The sequence below is a fragment of the Sciurus vulgaris genome (assembly GCF_902686455.1).
Source record: "Sciurus vulgaris genome assembly, chromosome: 4".
Taxonomy (NCBI): domain Eukaryota; kingdom Metazoa; phylum Chordata; class Mammalia; order Rodentia; family Sciuridae; genus Sciurus; species Sciurus vulgaris.
In genome coordinates, this window is record NC_136464.1 from 63,590,172 (window position 1) to 63,611,506 (window position 21,335).

Below are 21,335 nucleotides of genomic sequence, written 5' to 3' on the forward strand. Positions count from 1 at the left end.
GTGAGATGAAATCTTAGGGTAGTTTTGATTTGCATTTCTCTTATTACTAGAGATGTTGAACATTTTTTCATATATCTGTTGATTGCTTGTACATCTTGTTCTGTGAAGTGTCTGTTCATTTCCTTAGCCCATTTGTTGATTGGATTATTTGTATTCTTGGTGTAGAGTTTTTGGAATTCTTTATAGATTCTGGAAATTAGTGCTCTTTCTGAAGTATGAGTGGCAAAGATATTCTCCCACTCTGTAGGCTCTCTCTTCACATTACTGATAGTTTCCTTTGCTGAGAGAAAGCTTTTTAGTTTGAATCTATCCCAGTTGTTGATTCTTGCTTTTATTTCTTGTGCTGTGGGAGTCCTGTTAAGGAAGTCTGATCCTAAGCCAACAAGTTGAAGATTTGGACCTACTTTTTCTTGTATAAGATGCAGGGTCTCTGGTCTGATTCCGAGGTCCTTGATCCATTGTGAGTTGAGTTTTGTGCAGGGTGAGAGATGGGGGTTTAATTTCATTCTGTTGCATATGGTTTTCCAGTTTTCCAGCACCATTTGTTGAAGTCTTTTCATGGTTTTGAAAGCCTATTTGTTTTTATTGGTAAATAATATTTCATTATATGAATGTATTGTACTACAGTGTCTTTATCTTTTTATCTATTAAAAGACATCTTGTTTTTTTCTGAATAAAGCTGCTATAAACATTAATGTACATATTTTTGGTGGGTGTGAATTTAATGGCTTTATTGTGTGGAAAAGAGTACACTTAGTTAGAAACTGCCAGGTTGTTTTAAAAGTGCACCCTCTCCCTTACCCCTGCAGTTCTACTGTTCCAAGTCTGTCAGTATTCAGTGTTGGGCTGGGGATATAGCTCACTTGGTAGAGTGCTTGCCTTGCAAGCATGAGGCTCTGGGTTCAATCCCCAGAACACCCCCTCCCCCAATTTGATGTTGTTAGATTTTTGTTTGTTTTTTGTATTTTAGTCATTTTGATGATGTGTAGTGGTAGCTTATTGTCACTTGAATTCAAAATTCCCTCATGACAGCTGATACTGAACATTGTTTTATATTCTTATTTCCCATTAATATATTTTCTTTGGTCAGATGTATGCTGAGATCTTTTGTCAGTTTTTTTCCCCATTGCACAGCCAGGGATCGAACCCAAGGACATTGCTAGATGAATAATTCACCACTGTGCTATATCCCCAGCCCCATCTTTTGTCAATTTTTAAATAGCTTTGTCCCTTTTCTTGTTGTTGGGTTTTTTCTATTTTTGGTGGTTCATTATGTATTTTGGATACAAGTTTTTTATTGGATGTGTGATTTACAAAGGTTTTTTTTTTTTTTTTTTCAGTCTGTGACTTGTCTTCAGTCTCATACAGTGTCTTTCACAGAGCAGAATTTTTTTTTTTAATCTTAAATGATGTCTTAGTCATTTTTTTTCTTTTATTGGTGATCCTTTTGGTGTTGTATCCAAACAAACCATTGCAAATATTGAAGATAGTCAGTGTCAGGTCTCCATTTATTATAAGTGATGATTAAATTCTTAGAGTAATCTGCAGTTCCAAAGTGTGAAGTAGTGTTTTACTACCGCGGTTTCCAAAAACCTGGAAGGTATCCAACTCAAATGTGTGTTCCTCTTGGTTATTCATATTCCCTGTCTCAAAGAGTTCTAAATATTAGTGGTTACCCCATAAGGATTCCTTAAGCATATGCCATTCAGGCAGAGTTAACTTGAGGCTTAGAGTCTGTCATTCTCCAAGTTTTCTAATTCCTATGTGAAATTGGATTTTCAACATTAGTATAATTAAATTGTTATTGTTCTGCCTATAGCATAGTTTACTAAATGTACACTAAATACATACATAGCTAATCCATCAAGCTTATCAGTGGTTTATTAAATAGTCTGACACAAGAACTTTATTCAGTAGAAATAAGTCACTGAACTAAATGGCCATTCTTTTGGGGTATTTGAAAGAACAGTTCAAAACAACAGTGAAACATTGCATACATACATACAAAGTAGCTAAATCACTTTGTTAACACCCTGAAATATTATAGTGAATCAATAGAGTAGCATAATCACCCGGTCCAAAACTGATTTAGAATGACCTTTAAATTTTATAACAATAGTAAATTGCTTCTTACTTAAGGTTACCTGCATACAATCAAAACAACCATAAAAAGGGATAAAAAGAACAAAGAATATGTTATTGTATTATGCCAAGGAATTAAATATTAACAAAATCTATGTAGAATATTAAATGTGTTTATTTTTTACAGGTCATAATTTAGGAAATATTCTAAATGGCCAAGTTTTTCCTCATAATAATTTTCCCTTTGAAGTACCAAATCAACTTTCAGAGTGCATGTAACAAAGTGGGTTTGAGTATGGACTCTAAAGTCATAGTTTCAGTTCAGATCTAAGACTCCAGCCATTAACATTTGTGAACCCTAGGGCAGTAATACAAATGGAGACTCATGTGATACCCGCTTCTGTTTACCCTAACCCCTCTTCTATCTAACCTTCAAAAAACTTGACATTCATTCATGTTGACACCCAGGATGTGTATTCAAATTCTCCTTACCACTCTTCTTCTCTACCTTTGGATGTCTCTCAGGTTTGCAGAGAATATACTGGTGATGTGGTCCTCCTGGGAGGATAGCTTAGAGGATACCTATGGAGTCCCTAGAATGGAGCTTAGGTTAATTTACTTGTGGATTTCAGAAGTGTTAGTACTGATTCATGGTGTAGATGAGTTGGTAAATTTAATAAATTAATACAATGATAAGAACCTTAATACTAATTTTGAATCCTAGGGTAAAAGACTTTCTAAAATCATTTGTGAAATTTTTTATAGTTCTTAGAGTACTATGGAGGCATGCTCCCTGTTTTGTTACCTGCTTTTGAACTTGGAAACTAGATAGTGTAGTTGTTTATTATCATCATCTGTATACTAGAGCTAATAACTTCTAAAGATGACAGAATGTGACTTGAAATAGTTAATTTGTTATTTGTCCTTAGTGTAAATTTATTGTATTTCAGATAGTGATACTATATTGCAAACATTATAAATAATATATTAATATAATTTTCCCTTAAATATATTTATTTCTGCCTTTTAAAAAGATATTTTATTCTAGTAATTAGTTTTCTTCATTGGAGGTGACATTTTTCTCTATCTCAAAAATTAAATGTTTTATTAGCATGTATATGAATAGTTAGACCAAGAAACAAGTGTTCTAATTTCACTTATTCATTATCAATACTCATTGCTATTTAAAAATATTACAAAGAAATAACACTAACTGATAATTCATTTGTAATTCAATTAATATAAAGTAATATTACTGTAAATTAATTTACTTTATATTAATACAGCAGAACTATTATTGTGCTCAGTGTCTAAAGAATCTATTGTAGAAGGTAAATTGAGGAAATTAAAAATACCAAAAAAAGTAAAACCAGAATTAATTTCTAGTAATAATAAGAAACAGAAACACTTGGTTTTGCATCTAGAAGTCCAAGAAATAAAGTTTATTGGTGGCAAGTTCTGAAGTTACTTAATTCTGGGATTCCAGATTTATAAAGAATATCATCACTGGTGGTTTTGAGTTGTTCCTATATCTGATGAATTGATACTGTCACAGTATCTTCTGGTGCTCAAATAATGAAAGACTATATATACACAAGAACATAGTATATTCTCTGCTTCTGTACAGTGAAAGGAAGGTCCTAATTTTTTTTTGTTGTTGTTATTGTTGTGTGAGGGAGCAGGGAGGATTGGTGGGTGCTGGGGAGTTCCATTTTTTATTAAAGTCTTTTGTTTACACATTTTTTCCCCTAACATGTCATAATGTTTAGAAATCCTGCTAGTACAGGGGAAATAGGTGGATATGGGTTGTTGTGTTCATTCTTGTTAATATATCCTCAGCACTGATTTTTTTTTAATTTTTATTAAAAATCATAAATTTATATAGGGCAATCTTGTTTGATTCATTCTGTTATTTTTCCCCTTCCCCCCAACCCTGCCACCTCTCTTTTCCCTCTATACAGTCCTTCCTTCCTCCATTCTTAACACCCTCCTTATCCCTAACCCTAAACCTAACCCTAACCCTAACACTACCCCTCCTACACTCCCTTATATGTCTTCATCCACTTATCAGCGAGATCATTCGTCCTTTAGTTTATTGAGATTGGCTTATCTCACTTAGCATGATATCCTCCAATTTCATCCATTTGCCTGCAAATGCCATAATTTTATCATTCTTCATGGCGGAGTAATATTCCTTTGTATATATATGCCACAGTTTCTTTATCCATTCATCAACTGAAGGGCATCTAGGTTGGTTCCACAATCTGGCTGTAGTGAATTGAGCAGCTATGAACATTGATGTGGCTGTATCTCTGTAGTATGCTGATTTTAAGTCCTTTGGGTATAGGCCAAGGAGTGGGATAGCTGGGTCAAATGGTGGTTCCATTCCAAGTGTTCTGAGGAATCTCCATACCGCTTTCCAGAGTGGCTGCACTAATTTGCAACCCCACCAGCAATGTATGAGTGTACCTTTTTCCCCACATCCTCGCCAACACCTGTTGTTGCTTGTGTTCTTGATAATCGCCATTCTAATTGGGGTGAGATGAAATCTTAGGGGAGTTTGGATTTGCATTTGTCTTATTATTAGAGATGTTGAACATTTTTTCATATATCTGTTGATTGCTTGTAGATCTTCTGTGAAGTGTCTGTTCATATCCTTAGCTCATTTGTTGATTGGATTATTTGTATTCTTAGTGTAGAGTTTTTTGAGTTCTTTATGCATTCTGGAAATTAGCACTCTACCTGAAGTAGGAGTGGCAAAGATATTCTCCCAGTCTGTAGGCTCTCTCTTCACATTACTGATAGTTTCCTTTGCTGAGAGAAAGCTTTTTAGTTTGAATCTATCCCAGTGGTTGATTCTAGCTTTTATTTCTTGTGTTATGGGAGTCCTGTTAAGGAAGTCTGATCCTAAGCCAACAAGTTAAAGGTTTGGACCTACTTTTTCTTCTGTAAGATGCAGGGTCTCTGGTCTGATTCCGAGGTCCTTGATCCATTTTGAGTTGAGTTTTGTGCAGGGTGAGAGATAGGGATTGAGTTTCATTCTGTTGCATATGGATTTCCAGATTTCCCAGCACCATTTGTTGACGAGGCTGTCTTTTCTCCATTGCATATTTTTGGCACCTTTATCTAGTATGAGAAAATTGTATTTATTTGGATTTGTGTCCATTTCCTCTATTCTGTACCATTGATCTACCTGTCTATTTTGGTACCAATACCATGCCGTTTTTGTTACTATTGCTTTGTAATAGAGTTGAAGAACTGGTATTGCGATACCCCCTGCTTCGCTCTTTCTATTCTGAATTGCTTTAGCTATTCTGGGTTTCTTATTCTTCCAGATGAATTTCATAATTGCTTGCTGTATTTCTGTAAGGTACATCATTGGGATTTTAATTGGAATTGCATTGAATCTTTATAGCACTTTAGGTAGTATGGCCATTTTGAAAATATTAATTCTGCCTATCCAAGAACATGAGAGATCTTTCAATCTTCTAAGGTTATCTTTTATTTCTTTCTTTAGTTTTCTGTAGTTCTCATTGTAGAGGTCTTTCACCTCTTTTGTGAGATTGATTCCCAAATATTTTATTTTTTTCGATGCTATGGTGAATGGGGTAGTTTTCCTAATTTCTCTTTCTGAAGATTCATCACTTATGTATAAAAATGCATTGGATTTATGAGCACTGATCTTGTAACTGCTACTTTACTGAATTCACTTTTGAGTTCTAAGAGTTTTCTGGTGGAATTTCCAGGTTCCTCTAAATATATAATCATGTCATCAGTGAACAGGGATAGTTTGAGTTCTTCTTTTCCAATTCGTATCCCTTTAATTTCTTTGGTTTGTCTAATTGCTCTGTCTAGAGTCTCAAGAACGATATTGAATAGAAGTGGTGAAAGAGGGCATCCCTGCCTTGTTCCAGTTTTTAGGGGGAATGCTTTCAGTTTTTCACCATTTAGAATGATATTGGCCATGGGCTTAGCGTAGATGGCCTTTACAATGTTAAGGGATGTTCCCACTCTCCCAGTTTTTTGTATTATTTTGAGCATATTATTTCCTTTTACTTGAGGAATTTCCTATCTCCATCTGTGAAGTTCTGTTTTTTTCTTCCGATACTGTTTAAATGTTATTTTCTTCATGGAGATTTTCCCAATTTTCCAGTCTAAATTTCTTACTTTCTTGTCTGTGTTATGAAAATAAAATAATACTCTGCATGTTAAATTGAATTACATTAGCTTGTCATTACTGAATGTCTATATTCACACTCAAACACTTTGAACATTTTTTGAACATTAAAAGTTATATGTGGTCCTTTATTGATTGTCTTATCCTTCTGTGCCTAGCATTATGGCTGATCCCTGATAGGCACTCAGTTTTTCAAGTATTGTAAGTAGGTGTGTATGAATGTTTGCATGAAAGGAAGTTACAAGAAGGTGTATGTTATTATTTCTATAACCACAACATATAGTTTATTTGAATAAGTTACTGTATATTTTTGCCACATTTATGAAAACATGGTTGTGAGTTGACAGATTGTGTGTGTGTCTTATTAGAATTCTAGATACCAAGAAATATTTCCTACACAACAAGTATTTAAATATCTTCTCAAGTATTGATATTCAGTGAAACAGTGAAGAGAATTTATGAACTTTCCTAATAATGCATGAGACCCTGTGTTCAATCTGTAGGTGGGGAGAAGAAGAAATGTAAACTGATGGTTTTCTTCCTCTTTAGCCAGTTTTTAGTTTGTTCAGTAATCCTACCAATAATGCCTTAGTTTTCTCTCTTGCAAAACATATCCCAGCAAATTGCAAACAATTTTTCTTTTTAAGAGAAATTCTTACTGACCTAGGCTGGGCCCAACAGTTCACCCTCTTTAGTCTCCCAAGTAGTTGGGACCACAGGCATGGACCACCATGCCTGACTGAACATTCACTGTCATTATTACAGACTTGAGTATTTGTGTCGTCCTCACCCCCACCAAAATTCATATGTTGGAGCTCTTAACTCCCAGTGCAGTAATTTCTGAAGATGCAACCTTTGGGAAAATGATGAGGGTTAGAAGAAGTCACAAGGGTGAGGATGGGGCCCTAATATTATCACTTCTTGTATTAGAAAAATCCTCCCCTCTTCCTTGCCCCACATCAGAAACCAGTCATGCTTACTCTGATCTTGAACCTCTAGCCTCCAGAATTGTGTGAAAATAAGTTACATTTCACACAACTTGGTTAAATCACCCAGTCTATGGTATTTTGTTATAACATCCTTAGCAAACCAAGGCAGTCATCATCATCATCAATGATATTACATTAAATGTGATACATAACTTATCTAAAAGTCATAGTAATATTTGAGTTTTATAATAAGGAATTTATGTGACATGGCAGGAATATAATTATTTTTCATTAAATGTGAAGAAAAATAATTGAAATTTAAATGTCAAATATTTTGCAGTTCTTGATACATCTTGTCGTTCACCCTGTAGGTTAGTTGGGTAAATAATTCATAGAAAGGAATAAGCAATAATGATGGAGAAACCAAACTTGGTCTCTTTCTTTTGCCTTTCTATCCTCATCATGTTACTCTTTCTCATTTTACACCTTTATCTAACTTGCAGATTCAATGTGGAAAATCTTTTTTTTTTTTTTTTAGTTTGTTCTAATTAGTTATACATGACAATAGAATGCATTTTGAAATAGCATACATAAATGGAGTATAACTTCTCATTCTTGTGGTTGCACATGATGTAGAATTTCACTGGTTATGTAATTATATATGCATATAGGGTAATAATGTCTAATTGATTGTACTATCCATCCTACCCTCATACCCCTTCACCTCTCCTGTTCTAATTCAAAGTACCTCTGTTCTTCCTTAGCACACCCCAACCCTTATTGTGAATTAACATCCACATATCAGAGAAAACATGCAGTCTTTGGTTTTTGGGACTGGTTTATTTTGCTTAACATTGTATTCTCCTTTTACCTACATATGCCATAATTTCATTCTTCTTTATGGCTGAGTAATATTCCATTGTGCATACATACCACATTTTCTTTATCCATTCATCCATTCAAGGGCATCTAGGTTGTTTCCATAGTTAGCTATTGTGAATTGAACTGCTATAAACATTGATGTGGCATACTCTAGTATGCTGATTTTAAGTCCTTTGGGTATAAACTGAGGAGTGGGATAACCGGGTCAAATGGTGTTCCCATTCCAGGTTTTCTGAGGAATCTTCATAACTGCTTTCCAAAGTGGTTGCACCAACTTGCAGTCCCACCAGCAATGTGTGAGTGTACCTTTTTCCTCAAATCCTCACCAACATTTATTGTTGCTTTTATTCTTGATAATTGCCATTCTGACTGGAGTGAGATGCAATCTAAGTGTAGTTTCGATTTGCATTTCTCTAATTGCTAGAGATGTAGAACATTTTTTCGTAAATTTGTTGATTGATTGTATTTCTTCTGTGAGGTGTCTGTTCAGTTCCTTATTCCATTTATTGACCGGATTATTTTTTTAGTGTTATTTTTGAATTCTTTATATATCCTAAAGATTAATGCCCTGTCTGAAGTGCATGTGGTAGAGATTTTCTCCCATTCTATAGACTCTCTCTTCACATTCTTGTTTCCTTTGCTATAAGAAGCTTTTTAATTTGATTTCATCCCATTTATTGATTCCTGATTTTACTTCTTGAGCTTTAGTTTTGTTAAACAGGTCAGTTCCTAAGCCAGCATGATAAAGGTTTGGATTCATTGTTTTTTCTGTTAGGCAAAGGATCTCTGCTCTGGTGCCTAAGTCCTTGATCTGCTTTCAGTTGATTTTTGTGCAGGATGAAAGATAGGGGGTTAACTTCATTTTGCTACATGTAGATTTCCAGTTTTCCCAGCACCATTTGTTGTAGAGGCTATCTTTTTACCAATACATGTTTTTGGCACCTTTGTGGTTTTATTTTTTTAACCCTTCTTGCAAGTTGTGGTAATCGTGTAATTTTTTTTTTTTTTTTTAACCAGTTCTCTTTGGTCATTGTTTGTAATTGACATATAATAGTCGTACATAAATTGGGGATACAACGTGATAATATGATGCATATACCTAGTGTATAATAATGAAATCAATATTATTGCCATTTCTATCTTTTCAAACATTTATCATTTAATTGTGTTGGGAAACCTTGAACTTCTTTCTTCTACTTTATACAATGTACAGTAAGTGAATGTGGACTATAGTCACCAAACTGTGCTGTAGAATTACCAAACCCATTCCTCCTACACAACGTTATTACCCTGACATACATTTCCTCCCAGTCTCTAGCAACTACCACTCTACTTTTCATTTCCACAAAATCATTTCTCTTAGCTTTCACACAGGTCTTTTTAAAAAATCAGTTCTAGAAAAATAAGGGCATCTAATATATTCAACAGCAAATTGTGTGGTTGTTATTAATTTTAACTTCAAATATTTTCCATGACAATGCCCAATATTTTTTCAATGAGTATTTTAGATACTGTGTATATCTAAGTAAACATAAAATAGGCACATTGTTTCCCTTATTAAGATTGTGACTTATAGCTCTTAAAATTTTGGCAGATTTGGAATTATAACTTAGACTAAAATAATTCTTGGGTATAAAATCCTCATTTTGATACACATAAGTTGAATATAAGTCTTAAACCAGGTAACCAGAATCCTTTTGCCACTTTGAAGCAGTTCAGACCTGGGTATGAAAAGGGAACATTCTCCATATAAGCAATAACCAGGTTTGAAGGATTCAAGGCTTAGATTAATTTGGATGGCAAAATAACAAAGTATTGTATGACTGTTTCTTAAATTTCTTTCTACCTGCAAATTGTTCTCTGACAGCTCTTTCTTCAGTACCTTCTTTAACACAGAACAGAGATTTTGTACATATTGACATTGGTTGTAGAAGACATGTATTAAAAGAGAGAGGAATGTGACAAATTTAATTATCTAGAAAACAGTTCTTAGAATTCATTGTTGTGATATCTTGGGTTAACATAGTCACTGATTTTTTTTTTTTTTTCTTGCACAATATTGAGACTCGAACCATTCTACCATTGAGCTATATCCTAGCCTTTTGATTTTGTTTTATGATTTAAAAAAAGTTTTGGTTTTGGTTTTTTTTTTTTTTTTTTTTTTTTTGAGAAAGTACCTTGCTTTTTAAATTGCGTAGACTAACCTAAAACTTGAGATGATTCTTCTTCTGCCTCCCAGGTAGCTGGGATTGCTGACAATCATGCACCACCATACCCAGTGGAATAAATTATTTTTCCTTGTCTTTTTCTCAGTTCCTTCACTTGTAATCACATCAGTACTCATGGCTCTCAACTTCATACACGTGCACGCGCGCGCACACACACACACACACACACACACACACACACACACCTCTTTTCTGAGTTCCTACTGTCCATAATGTTTGGTTCTGATATGTGCAGTTAGAAATGGCATTTATATAGGTTTGGAGATCCATGGAAAGAAAGTATACCCTCCCATCTCCCAGCCCACACACCTACCCGTACACTGTAATTTAGATAAGCAATTCAGATAAGATTCAGAAATCTTATCTGTGTTGATATAGGCAGTCTACCATGGTCACTGAGTATCCCTTCACATTCTTACTGAATATGCCAAGAATGCAAGATTCTGACTACTCTTTAACTGGACCATCTCTTAGAGTTGTATGCACAGTGAGCAGCCAGCTGTGAGAGATGAAGTAGTAACTTTCCCCAGACAAGAGCAGACTTCATTGCACTTATTGTCTAAGTGGTGAATACCACACTCCCTCAGGTTAGTATTACTGTTCTGTAAAACTCACTTTTTGGGCCTTTTACATCTTTATAATGGAACCTGAGTATAAGAGATAGATTGGTTGAGAGTCGAGAGTAGCCAGTCCAAGCATCATGACAATATACCTTGTATGCTCTTTTTGCTCAAGTAGTAAGATTCCAAGAGTTTCAGATCTGATCAGAATCCATGAAACAGTAACAGGCTAGTGTGTTCTCTTTTAAAAGTTTTTTTGTGTGTGTGTGGTTGTAGATGAACAGCCTGCCTTTATTTTGTTCGTTTATTTTTTGTGTACTGCCAAGGATTGAACACAGTGCCTCACACAATTACTAGGCAATTACTCTGCCACTAAGCTACAATCCCAGCCCAGTTAGTGTAGTGTTTTCTTTTTTAATATTTTTAAAATTATTTTTATTTTTTAATTTGTTCTACTTAGTTATACATGACAGTGGAATGAATTTTGACACATTGTATACAATTGGAGCACATCTTCTCATTCCTCTGGCTGTACATGGTGCAGAGTCACATTAGTAGTATAATTATATATGTGTATAGGGTAATTATGTTCATCTCATTCTATCATGGTGGTATGTTCTTGATAATCTGAAATCTAAAGGTGAGTTGGTTACTCAGCAAAGAAAAAACAGTATTTGTTTCCTTTTATCTCTACGGTCTGCAGCAGGTTATTTAAATTGCCTGTGACACTGTCCTTGTGATATAAGGTATGTGTTTGGAAAGCTCAAGATAAAGATAAAAGATAAGTTATATCTATAACTTTATATTTGGAAGAATTTACATTGATATATCTTTCAGGTTAAGGAAATGTTAATAGTCCTTGGCTCTTTAGGTTCTTGACTGAAATATTTTGTCAACAAGACTATATCATTGTCCATGAGGGAGAACAAAGTTAATATTAGGGTTTTCCCAAGAGTTATCTGTGCTCTACTTTTCTAGGGTTTCCAAGGACTTTCATACCACAATTTAGTAATTAAATATAAGAGTCTTGAAATCTTATATAACATCAGATTGACCTCAGCAAAGTCCCTAAGACTGAGTTTTATTAGAAAAAGCCAGTAGTTTTATTGACTTCTTCCTTGACTTGGGTTCCTTTCCTGACTTCGTATGGATAATTAGGACAGATGTTAACTCCATGACTAGTGTACTCCTCGTTCCTCATTCTGACAGATAAGTACATACAACTAGCTTCCTATTGGGCAGTAGCACAAACATCAGATCAAACCTTTTTAAAAATTTCCCCCTGCAATGCTGGGTATCAAACTCAGGGCCTATCCACTTCAGGCAAACACTCTAGTACAGAGCTACTTCCCCAGGCCACAAATGCAGCTTTTGAGAGTTTCCTGCCATGTAGCTAGTAATGATGGTACACATAAAGTAATGAGGAAAATACCTCCTGTAGAAGTTGAAAGATACAGCTGAATTGTAGTAGGGGGTATAAAGAATATGGAAAATCTTGAGGTGGGCCAGAAAAATGGAGAGGATATAATAAGGGAAAAAGCAAATATTTCAGGTATAAAGAGAAGAAAGGTGGAAGAATTAGGATAAAAAGATAAGGAAAAACAGAACTGCCTCCACCATAACTTATAATCAGATATGAGGACATCTCCATGAAGAGACAATTTGAGGGAATGACTGAAAAAAGATGAAGTGGGAGAAGGAAGAGCTAAATGACTGAATAATAATTGAATTAATAATAGAAGAATCAACTTTGGTTTTCCACATTACAACATCTTTGACTTTTTTCTTAGAGGAATATCATTGAGTCTTTTATCCTTGAAAATGATGTTAACTTCAGGTTTTTCAAATGTGACTTTTAAAATATTCAGGTAGTTTCTTCTCTAGTTAGTTGAATGTTTTTATCATGAAAGAATGTTGAACTTTTCCAGATGCTTTTTCATCATTAAATATCATGGTTTTTCTTTCCTTTATTCTGTTAATGTGTTTTATTATTATGTTGATTGATTTTCATATGTTGAACTATCCTTATACTACCAACTGCCTTTTATGTGTAATGTTTTATTCCAGCAAAGCCAAGTTCTGTTTATGTGTTTTGTGTGGCTACATTACAACGTCAGAGCTAGATGTAGTGGTTATGATAGAGATCATATGGCTTACAGAACCTAAGATATTTATTCTTTAATTATCTATTTTTGACATTGGGAATTGAACCCAGGGTTTTACACATTCTAAGCACACATTCTATCACTGATCTATACCCCCAGCCACCATTTACTTTAAAAAGTTTTCCAACCTCTATTTCTAAAATCAGCAGTATAAATAGAGTTCATTAGTGTGTATTTAGGAGATATGGACCAATCTGTGCTGATCAGAGTCCCTTAAATTGCTTTATTTCATAAACAGTGGTTTATTGGTTTATGTTCTTGTCATAAGTAATAAGAAATACATAGGGGGTAATTGGGTAAGGATTTTAAGAGAAATGTTAATCTAAATAATGAATTCATTAATATTTTTTCTAATTCAACTGCATGGCTTATATTTTAAAATATCACAGCTCTATATTGCTTATGAGTTTCTGTTTTCCTTTCTATAGGTGTACGTGGAATTTGATGATCTCGAATGGGATAAACGAGAGTGGGTTAAAGTTTATGAAGATTTTTCAACTTTCTTGGTGGAATACCACTTAATTTGGGCCAAAAGGAACGACCCTAGCCAGACTCAGGGATCAAAGAGCAAACAGATTCAGTGGCCTGCATTGGTAAGATCCATTATTGTTTCAGTAAGCATTTTCAATTATTGGTTTTAAACGAACAAGATTTGAATATCAGTTTAGATTTGTCTGGCTGATTACAGATTAATATTCCTGAAGGCTCTCTGTAATTTCTGGTAGAAATTTCAAAATGATTTGATTTGTTGAAATAACTTTGTATTTCTCCTCATTAGGGTTTTTTTTTGCATATTTTGTCCACAAATATTTTTGTGTTAGTCAGCTTTCCATTGTTGTGACAAAATAACTGATAAAAATCAAATTAAAGGAGGAAAGATTTATTTTGGCTCATAGTTTCAAAGAGCCATCGTCAGCTGGCTGTAAGGAAGAAACATCATGGCAGTAAGGTATAGCTAAGGAAAGCTGCTCACCTCATAGCATCCAGTAAGCAACAGGTGGGGGAGGGGAAGAAGCTGGGAATAAGAAATACCCTTCTAGGACATGCCCCTAGTGACCTATTTTGCCTAAGTAGGCTCTACCTCCAATAGTTTCTATCACCTCCCAATAATGCCATCAACTGTGAATGCAAGAGAGCCCCCATCTCTGAACATTGCTTCATTATGGACCAGGCTTTCAAAAGATGAGCCTTTGGGGGATATTCCAGAGACCAAACTTAACAAATTTATTTTATCCAATTTGGTGAAAACATAAATCAGATTAAAAGCTACTGAGAGAAAGTTAACTGTTTGTATACAGTGTGGAGCAATTTAGCTGAATGAAAGTTTGTAAGTGAAAGATGGAGGATGCTAAAACATTCCATAGCATATGGTTTTTCTTGGTTTGTTAATCAGTGGCTCATTATAGACAAGAGATGTTAAATGTGTTTAGGTAATGGGTAAAAGTACTTCATATCAGGAAATGATCCATTAAAGAAAATATAATAGATCTTAATAAATTCTTCAGTGCTTTTGAAGAATTTTATAAAAGAAACATATTAAACATATTATTAAATTCTGTTAGGAAAAGAGTGGAGTCTCTTTAACCTTTGTTACCTGATTTTGGCAGAATGTGTAGCAGGCAATGAATTGCAATTTTTCCTTAATAAATTAGTCATATCAGTATGAAAGAAATATTTTAAATGCCACTGAAGCATTTTAGGTGTTCGGTATTACTAATGTGTCAGGGTAGGTACTTTCTATTTTGCAGTGCTGGGAATTCAACATATGGCTTCCTATAAGGCTAGGTAAGTATTCTATTAACTACTGAGCTATATTTCTACCCTGAAATTTTAAAAATGTAGTTTGCTCACATAGAATAGTTTCTATTTGCTAATAATTAAATATGTATGAACTTTCTATTTTAGTCCACCATTTAATCCTTTTCTGTGTATAGAATAGCAATTTAAAATACATACTTCTTTGACCAATTCTTTTTTAAAAGTCTGAGGATATACCTGATTTAAGGACTACGGATATAGCTCAGTGGTAGAATGCTTGCTTAGTGTGTGTGTGAATATCAGTTTGATTTCCAGCACTGCTAAAAACAAATACTATAAAAAATAAAAGAAAGTACAAGGAGGGAAGGAATTAATGAATTGAATCAATAGCAGTTTTAAAAGAAAATTTAATATTGAAAGATAAAAATGATATCCAAAAGCTATAGTTTTGGCAGGAAACTTTGAACAAAAGAAGATAATTTATTCATAGTAGGATTTTATAAAATATTTGTTGAATAATGTTGAATAAATGATTGTTAATATAAAAAGTTTTAACCCTGATTAGCATGCTTTTTGATTTTTCCAGAATTTGATTAAAAAATTATTTAAAACTTCAGACTAATTATATACATGTAAATTATGTATGAAAAGTCTCAAAAGTAGGAATAATATCAATGATACAATAATGAATAGTTCAATATTATGGTTAATGAATAAACAGAATTTTTGAAAATATCTTTATGCTTGCTTAGAGGGAATTAAGAGTGAGGTAAAATTCTGATTTATATTAATGAATTACTGATTTTATAGATATCTATTGGGAAATACTTTTTAATAATTTTGTCGTATTTTTAGAACATTTTTTCTATTAAATCTTTTAACCTCAACATTAAGACTGCTTAAACAATTAGCCAACTTTTTACAAATTGAGCTTACTTTCTCTTATGCAAGAAGTGTGTACTTGTAAAATACTGAGTTGGTACAAAGTAGAAAATCATAAATTCCATCACTAAGAGACATTCATTTTAATTCTTTGACAGTATGTTCCTATTACTTTTTTTACTTCTATCATAGAATTAAAACAAGTTAAGTGTAGTAAAGTATATTTAACATAAAATTTGTCATACTAACCATTTTTAAATGTATAGTTCAGTGGTAGTATGTTCTTGTTGTACAACCATCACAGCTATTATCCACAGAACTTTTTCCACCATGTAAAACTGAAACTCTATACTCATTAATCAAAAGTTCTCCACTACTCTTTTGCCATTCTACTCTTACCCCTATGAATTTAGCTACTCTTTAAGTACCTTATAAGTAGAACTATATAGTATTGCCTTTAACTGACATATTTCACTTAGCCTAATGTCTTCAGGGTCCATTCATGATGTAGCATGTGTCAGAACTGACTTCCTTTTTAAGGCAGAGCACTATTCCTTTGTATGTGTATACCACATTTTGTTTTCTGTTTATACATAGACACTTGGGTTATTTCTTTCTGGCTATTGTAAATAATATAGTCTTAATATCAATTTATTATCATGTGTGATTTGCAAATATTTTTCTCATTTTGCTGATTACCTTTTTATTCTTTTGATAGTGTCTTTTTAAGTATGTTATTTATTTTGATTCATTGTACACAAATGGGGTACTGTTGTTTCTCTGGTTGTACATGAAATAGAGTTGCATCATTTATGTAATCATACATGTAATAGGGTAATGATGTTTGTCTCATTCTGATATTTTTCCTTCTTCCCACCCCTCCCCACCCCTCTTTTTCCTCTATACAATAAGTCCTTCCTCCATTCTTGACTCCTTCCCACTCCCCATTATGTATCATCATCTGCTTATCAGAGAGATCATTTAGCCTTTGGGTTTTTTTGATTGGCTTATCTCACTTAGCATGGTATTCTTCAGTTGCATCCATTTACCTACAAATGCCATAATTTTATTCTTTTTTATGGCTGGGTAATATTCCATTGTATATATATATACCACAGTTCCTTTATCCATTCATCAATTGAAGGGCATCTAGGTTGGTTCCACAAACTAGCTGTTGTGAATTAAGCAGCTGTGAACACTGATGTGGTTGCATCACTGTAGAATGCTGATTTTAAGTTCTTTGGGTATAGGCCAAGGAGTGGGAAAGCTGGGTCAAATGGTGGTGAATAGTATCTTTTGATGTACAAAAGTTTTAAATTTTGTATACATGAGTGTACAAAGCCTCTGCTTTTGATGTACTTGTGTATATACCCAGAAATGAAATTGTTGGTCATATTGTAATTCTGTTTCTAATTATTTGAAGCATGCATACTGTCTTGCATTGCATACCATTTTACATTCCTACCAGCAGTGTACAAGGGTTCTGGTTTGTCCACATCCTGACCAACACTTATTTTCTTGTTCTTCCTTGCTCTGTTGGCATTAGCTATCTTAGTAGCTAGAAAATGGTATCTCATTGTAGTTGTGATTTACATTTCTCTAATGAGTGTGATGTTGAGTATCTTTTCCTGTGCTATTGACCATGTGTTTATCTTTTTTGGAAAAATGTTTATATTTCAATCACATGCCCATTTTTGAATTGGCAAAATTTGAATTATTTGGTTTTTTTGTTATTGTGTTTTAAGATTCTTCATGTATTCTTAATTCCTTATCAGATGTGATGAGTTCCATGTTTTATCTTTTTTGTTGTTGTTGCCCATGTCCTTGTCATTTTAAAGACAACAGCAGATTACAACCATTGCTAACTCCAATTTCATGAAGATTTCCCTATGTATTTTCTTCTCAAAGTTTTATAGTTGTCAACCACATTTCGGTGTTGTATTTATTTTGAGTTAATTTTCATATGTGATATAAAGGTACAAGGTACAGCTTTTTTTTTTTTTTTTTTTTTTTTAAAACATGTGGATATCCATTTTTACCAGCACCATTTGTTGAAAAGACTGTCCTTGCCTGCCCCTATTGAATGGTCTTGGCATTCTTGTCAAAAATCATTTGTTCATATATATGGTTTATTTCTGGGCTCTGGGCTCTGTCCCATTGGTCTCTGTGTTTGTTATGCCAGTACCACACTGTTTTTACTACTGTTGTTTTGTAGTAAATTGTGAGGTGATGATGTGTTTGTCCTCCAAATTTGTCTTTTTCAGGTTTGGTTTTTTTTTTCCAGTATTCCTTGAGAGTCCATGTGACCCTTTAGAGTGGATTATTTTATTTCTCCAGAAAATGTTATTTAAATTTTGATAGGGATTACATTGAATCTGTAAATGGTTTGGGGTAGTAGATATCTTATCAATATTAAGTCTTCTAATACTTGAACATGGGATGTCTTTGTATTTTCTTCCATTTCATTCTGCAGTATTTTATAGTTTTCAGTGTATGAGTTTTTCACCTCTTTGGTTAATTCCATATAATTTATTCTTTTCAATGCTATCTTAAGTAAAATTTTTTGTTCATTTCATTTTTTGGATTGTTCAAGATTAGCATTGGAAGTGAAACTGGTTTTCATGTGTGGAGTTCATATCCTGTTACTTAGTTACCATTCATAGTCACTGGTAAAAGACTGAAAGCTTTTCCTCTAAGATCAGGAAAAAGACAAGTATGCTTTCTTTTGCCGCCATATAATGTTGGGAGTCCTACTCAGAAAATGAGACAGGAAAAAGACATAAAGACATTAACAGTGGAAAAGAAACTTGTTTGCAGATTCTGTGATATTATACGTAGAAAATCCTAAAAATCCCACAGAAAATCCCGTTACAAGAGTTAATAAATGAATTTGGCCAAGTAATGGGACACAAAATCCCCTTTCTTTTAAACATAGTTTTAGTTAAGACCATATTAAAGTTGTAGAACCTACCTTGTTTTACTTCAGTGTTTCATCTTATACATTTCTCCATACGAGTAAATAACTCAAGGTAATTTTTAATGGCTGCATAATATTTAATCTTGTAATGACCCATTTCCCTAATGTTTGGCATTGTAGTTGTTTCCAGTTTACGGGGGATTATATTTAGGTGTGATAAATGCCATTGTATGTAAGTCTTTGTCTGTATCTCATTATTTATAAAATTTAGATTCTTAGTAGTAGAATTAATTAATGGTTAAAGGGTATGAACTTAAAAACCACAAAAACGTTAAGAATCTCACCACTGATTGTTGACAAGTTATTTTGACTGCCATTGCCCCCAGTCAATGGAGGCATTACACCACACCCTTACAAGCATTAATAATTACTTTCAGGGCATCTTGTTCTAAAACTCAAACATACATAAGAGTAGGAGGAATTTTACATCTCACGAGGATGTAGCATTGAATGTTTTCTTTTTCTGCTAATTGGATATTTTAAAATACTATTTCATTGTTTTAATTTGCATTTCTTTTATAGGGTGAATTTTGTCATGTTTATTAGGAACTTGTATTTCTGTGAATTATTTTTAGTATTAGGGTTTTGTGTTTCTTATATTTGTTTAGGTTTTCTTTATGTTATTACAGATTTTATAACCCTTTTATCATGTTTGTAGTTCACTCAGCTAATTGTTGGATAGCAAGTTCTTTTGAATTGTAAGTTTATTTGTAAAATAATTCTATATAATGGAATATCTTCTTTAACTTGGATAGGATGTGACTGCCTTCCTTCCTGCCTTTATATTGCCTGCCTATCTGCTACTTGCCTGTCTTCCCTCCCCTCCTTACCTTTCTCTTTTCCTTCCTCCCTTCCTTCTTCCTTTCACAACATTATAAAACTTAATAGAGCAAACAAGTGAGTAAGAATGCTTGAAATACTTAAGGGAATAATCAGTTAAATTTCATAAGAATTTTGTGACATTTATTTTTATATAGTATATATGACTGAGATTCTGTTGTTTCCCCTTCTGTTCACTAAAATAAGTCTTCTTTACAATAAACAGCAGTTATAAAACTCATATTTTTAAAATTTTTGTAGCAAATGAAATGCCATATCTACAAATTAATTTGAGGGATCCATCCATGAAGTGGCAACAGAATGAAACAGTGGAAACTAATACTTTGTCTTTAATTTTCTACAGAATTTAATGTTTCTAATTCTGTGCACATGATAACTACTTGCTTTATGTTTTTTTGTACTTTAACATATGTCTGTATTTTCCTCTTTCTAGTTTCACTCCTCGTGTGGTACCTGTTAAATATTACATATTGGTTATGTTATCTTGTCTACCTCTTATTCCTGGAAATGAGTGGAAACTGGCAGTGTAACTGCTGGTTTAAAAAAAAAAAAATTATGACAGGAAAAAATGCTGTTGTCTCATTGGTTTATTTTTTTGAATTTAATAGTAATTATATCTTCAACAAAGTACAGATAGTATAATGCTCAGATTACTTCTCTAGAATTTTCTCTTCACCTTTCTAAGCTATCAGTAGCAAAACATTTATTGGAGCACCATATAAAACATCCTGAAGTGCTCACTTTTTTTTGCTTGGTCCTGTATGATCAGGGTACCACCTGAGGTTGTTCGAACAATGTAGGTTGAGGTAACTTACATTTCTGTGTAAGTTACTTAATATATTGTTATTAAAGTAAAATACTTGTGAAAGCACATTTATCTGCACCAGAGAAAGAGAAAGTGTTGGCAATCATAATTGAAATCAACGAATCACCTACCTAACTGGGTTAGGGCCCTGGCTCCATCTCCTTTAGGAAAACCTTCTGTGGGGAGTGGGGCTTTGACCCTAACCCAGCTGGGCTGTAATACTACTGCATTTTCTAAGGGGCAAAGTTTTCTACTACTTTTCTGCTGGCCCAGCCTTCCAGATCACCCCAACCAGAATTAATCTCACCATTCTGTACTCCTGTAGAACTTTGTTTGTACCTGTTTTAATAACCAGCACATTCTGCTTTGTATTTTATCTATTTGTTTGCATGTCTGTCTTCCTCTACTAGATTGTAAGTTCTATGAGGACAGGAATCATGTCTTACTCATCTTTGTATGGTTCCTAGTAATCTAGCACCAGTGCCTCACCATCTTAGTGAATACTTAATTTAAAATGATTGCAACCTAACTAGTATAAAAGAACTCTACTAGGAGTTATAGCAGATTTCCTGACTTTTAATTTAAGCTAAAATCAAAGGAAGGACAGGAAAACAGAATCAGCCAGTTGTGGTAAAACTATGAATTACCAATTTCAAACATGGCAGTATAGACAAAAACAAATACCAAAAAGCTTATTATGCCCTCATTCTAATAAAATGCAAATTTGATTTCTTAATTGTCAAGGCAGGGAAATGTAGAATTACCCAACATAGTTATTTTAAAGATAAGAAAGGAAGAAGCTGACCTCTTTATGATCAACTAAATTTGCTAATCTCTGATAATTTGCCTAAATTTCTGAGGTAGATTTTAGGAAACTCAGTTTCTTCCTAGTACAAATTTTCCTTCTGTAATTCACGTTTGAACAAGAATTTTGATCAGGTTATAATTGTGTAACCTTATTGACTTATTTCTTTTAGATTATTTGCATACTAACAATGCCTTTTGTTACTATCTGTTCTGAAAGAAATCCTCTCAAATGTTTGAAAATAA

At 33.5% G+C, this 21,335-nt stretch overlaps 1 protein-coding gene across 10 annotated transcripts in view; it reads left to right on the forward strand.

Annotated features, from left to right (window-relative positions):
* The window catches only part of JMJD1C (jumonji domain containing 1C), a 355,043-nt gene that overhangs the window by 136,018 nt on the left and 197,690 nt on the right, over window positions 1-21,335 (forward strand). For all 10 annotated transcript variants that reach the window (XM_079136384.1, XM_079136380.1, XM_079136379.1 and 7 more), the window contains one exon: window positions 13,452-13,616. Coding sequence is in view for 7 of the 10 variants with exons in the window: in XM_079136380.1 (XP_078992506.1) it covers window positions 13,452-13,616 (165 nt within the window). In the remaining 3 variants the exon portion in view is untranslated. The remainder of the gene's footprint in view (window positions 1-13,451; window positions 13,617-21,335) is intronic.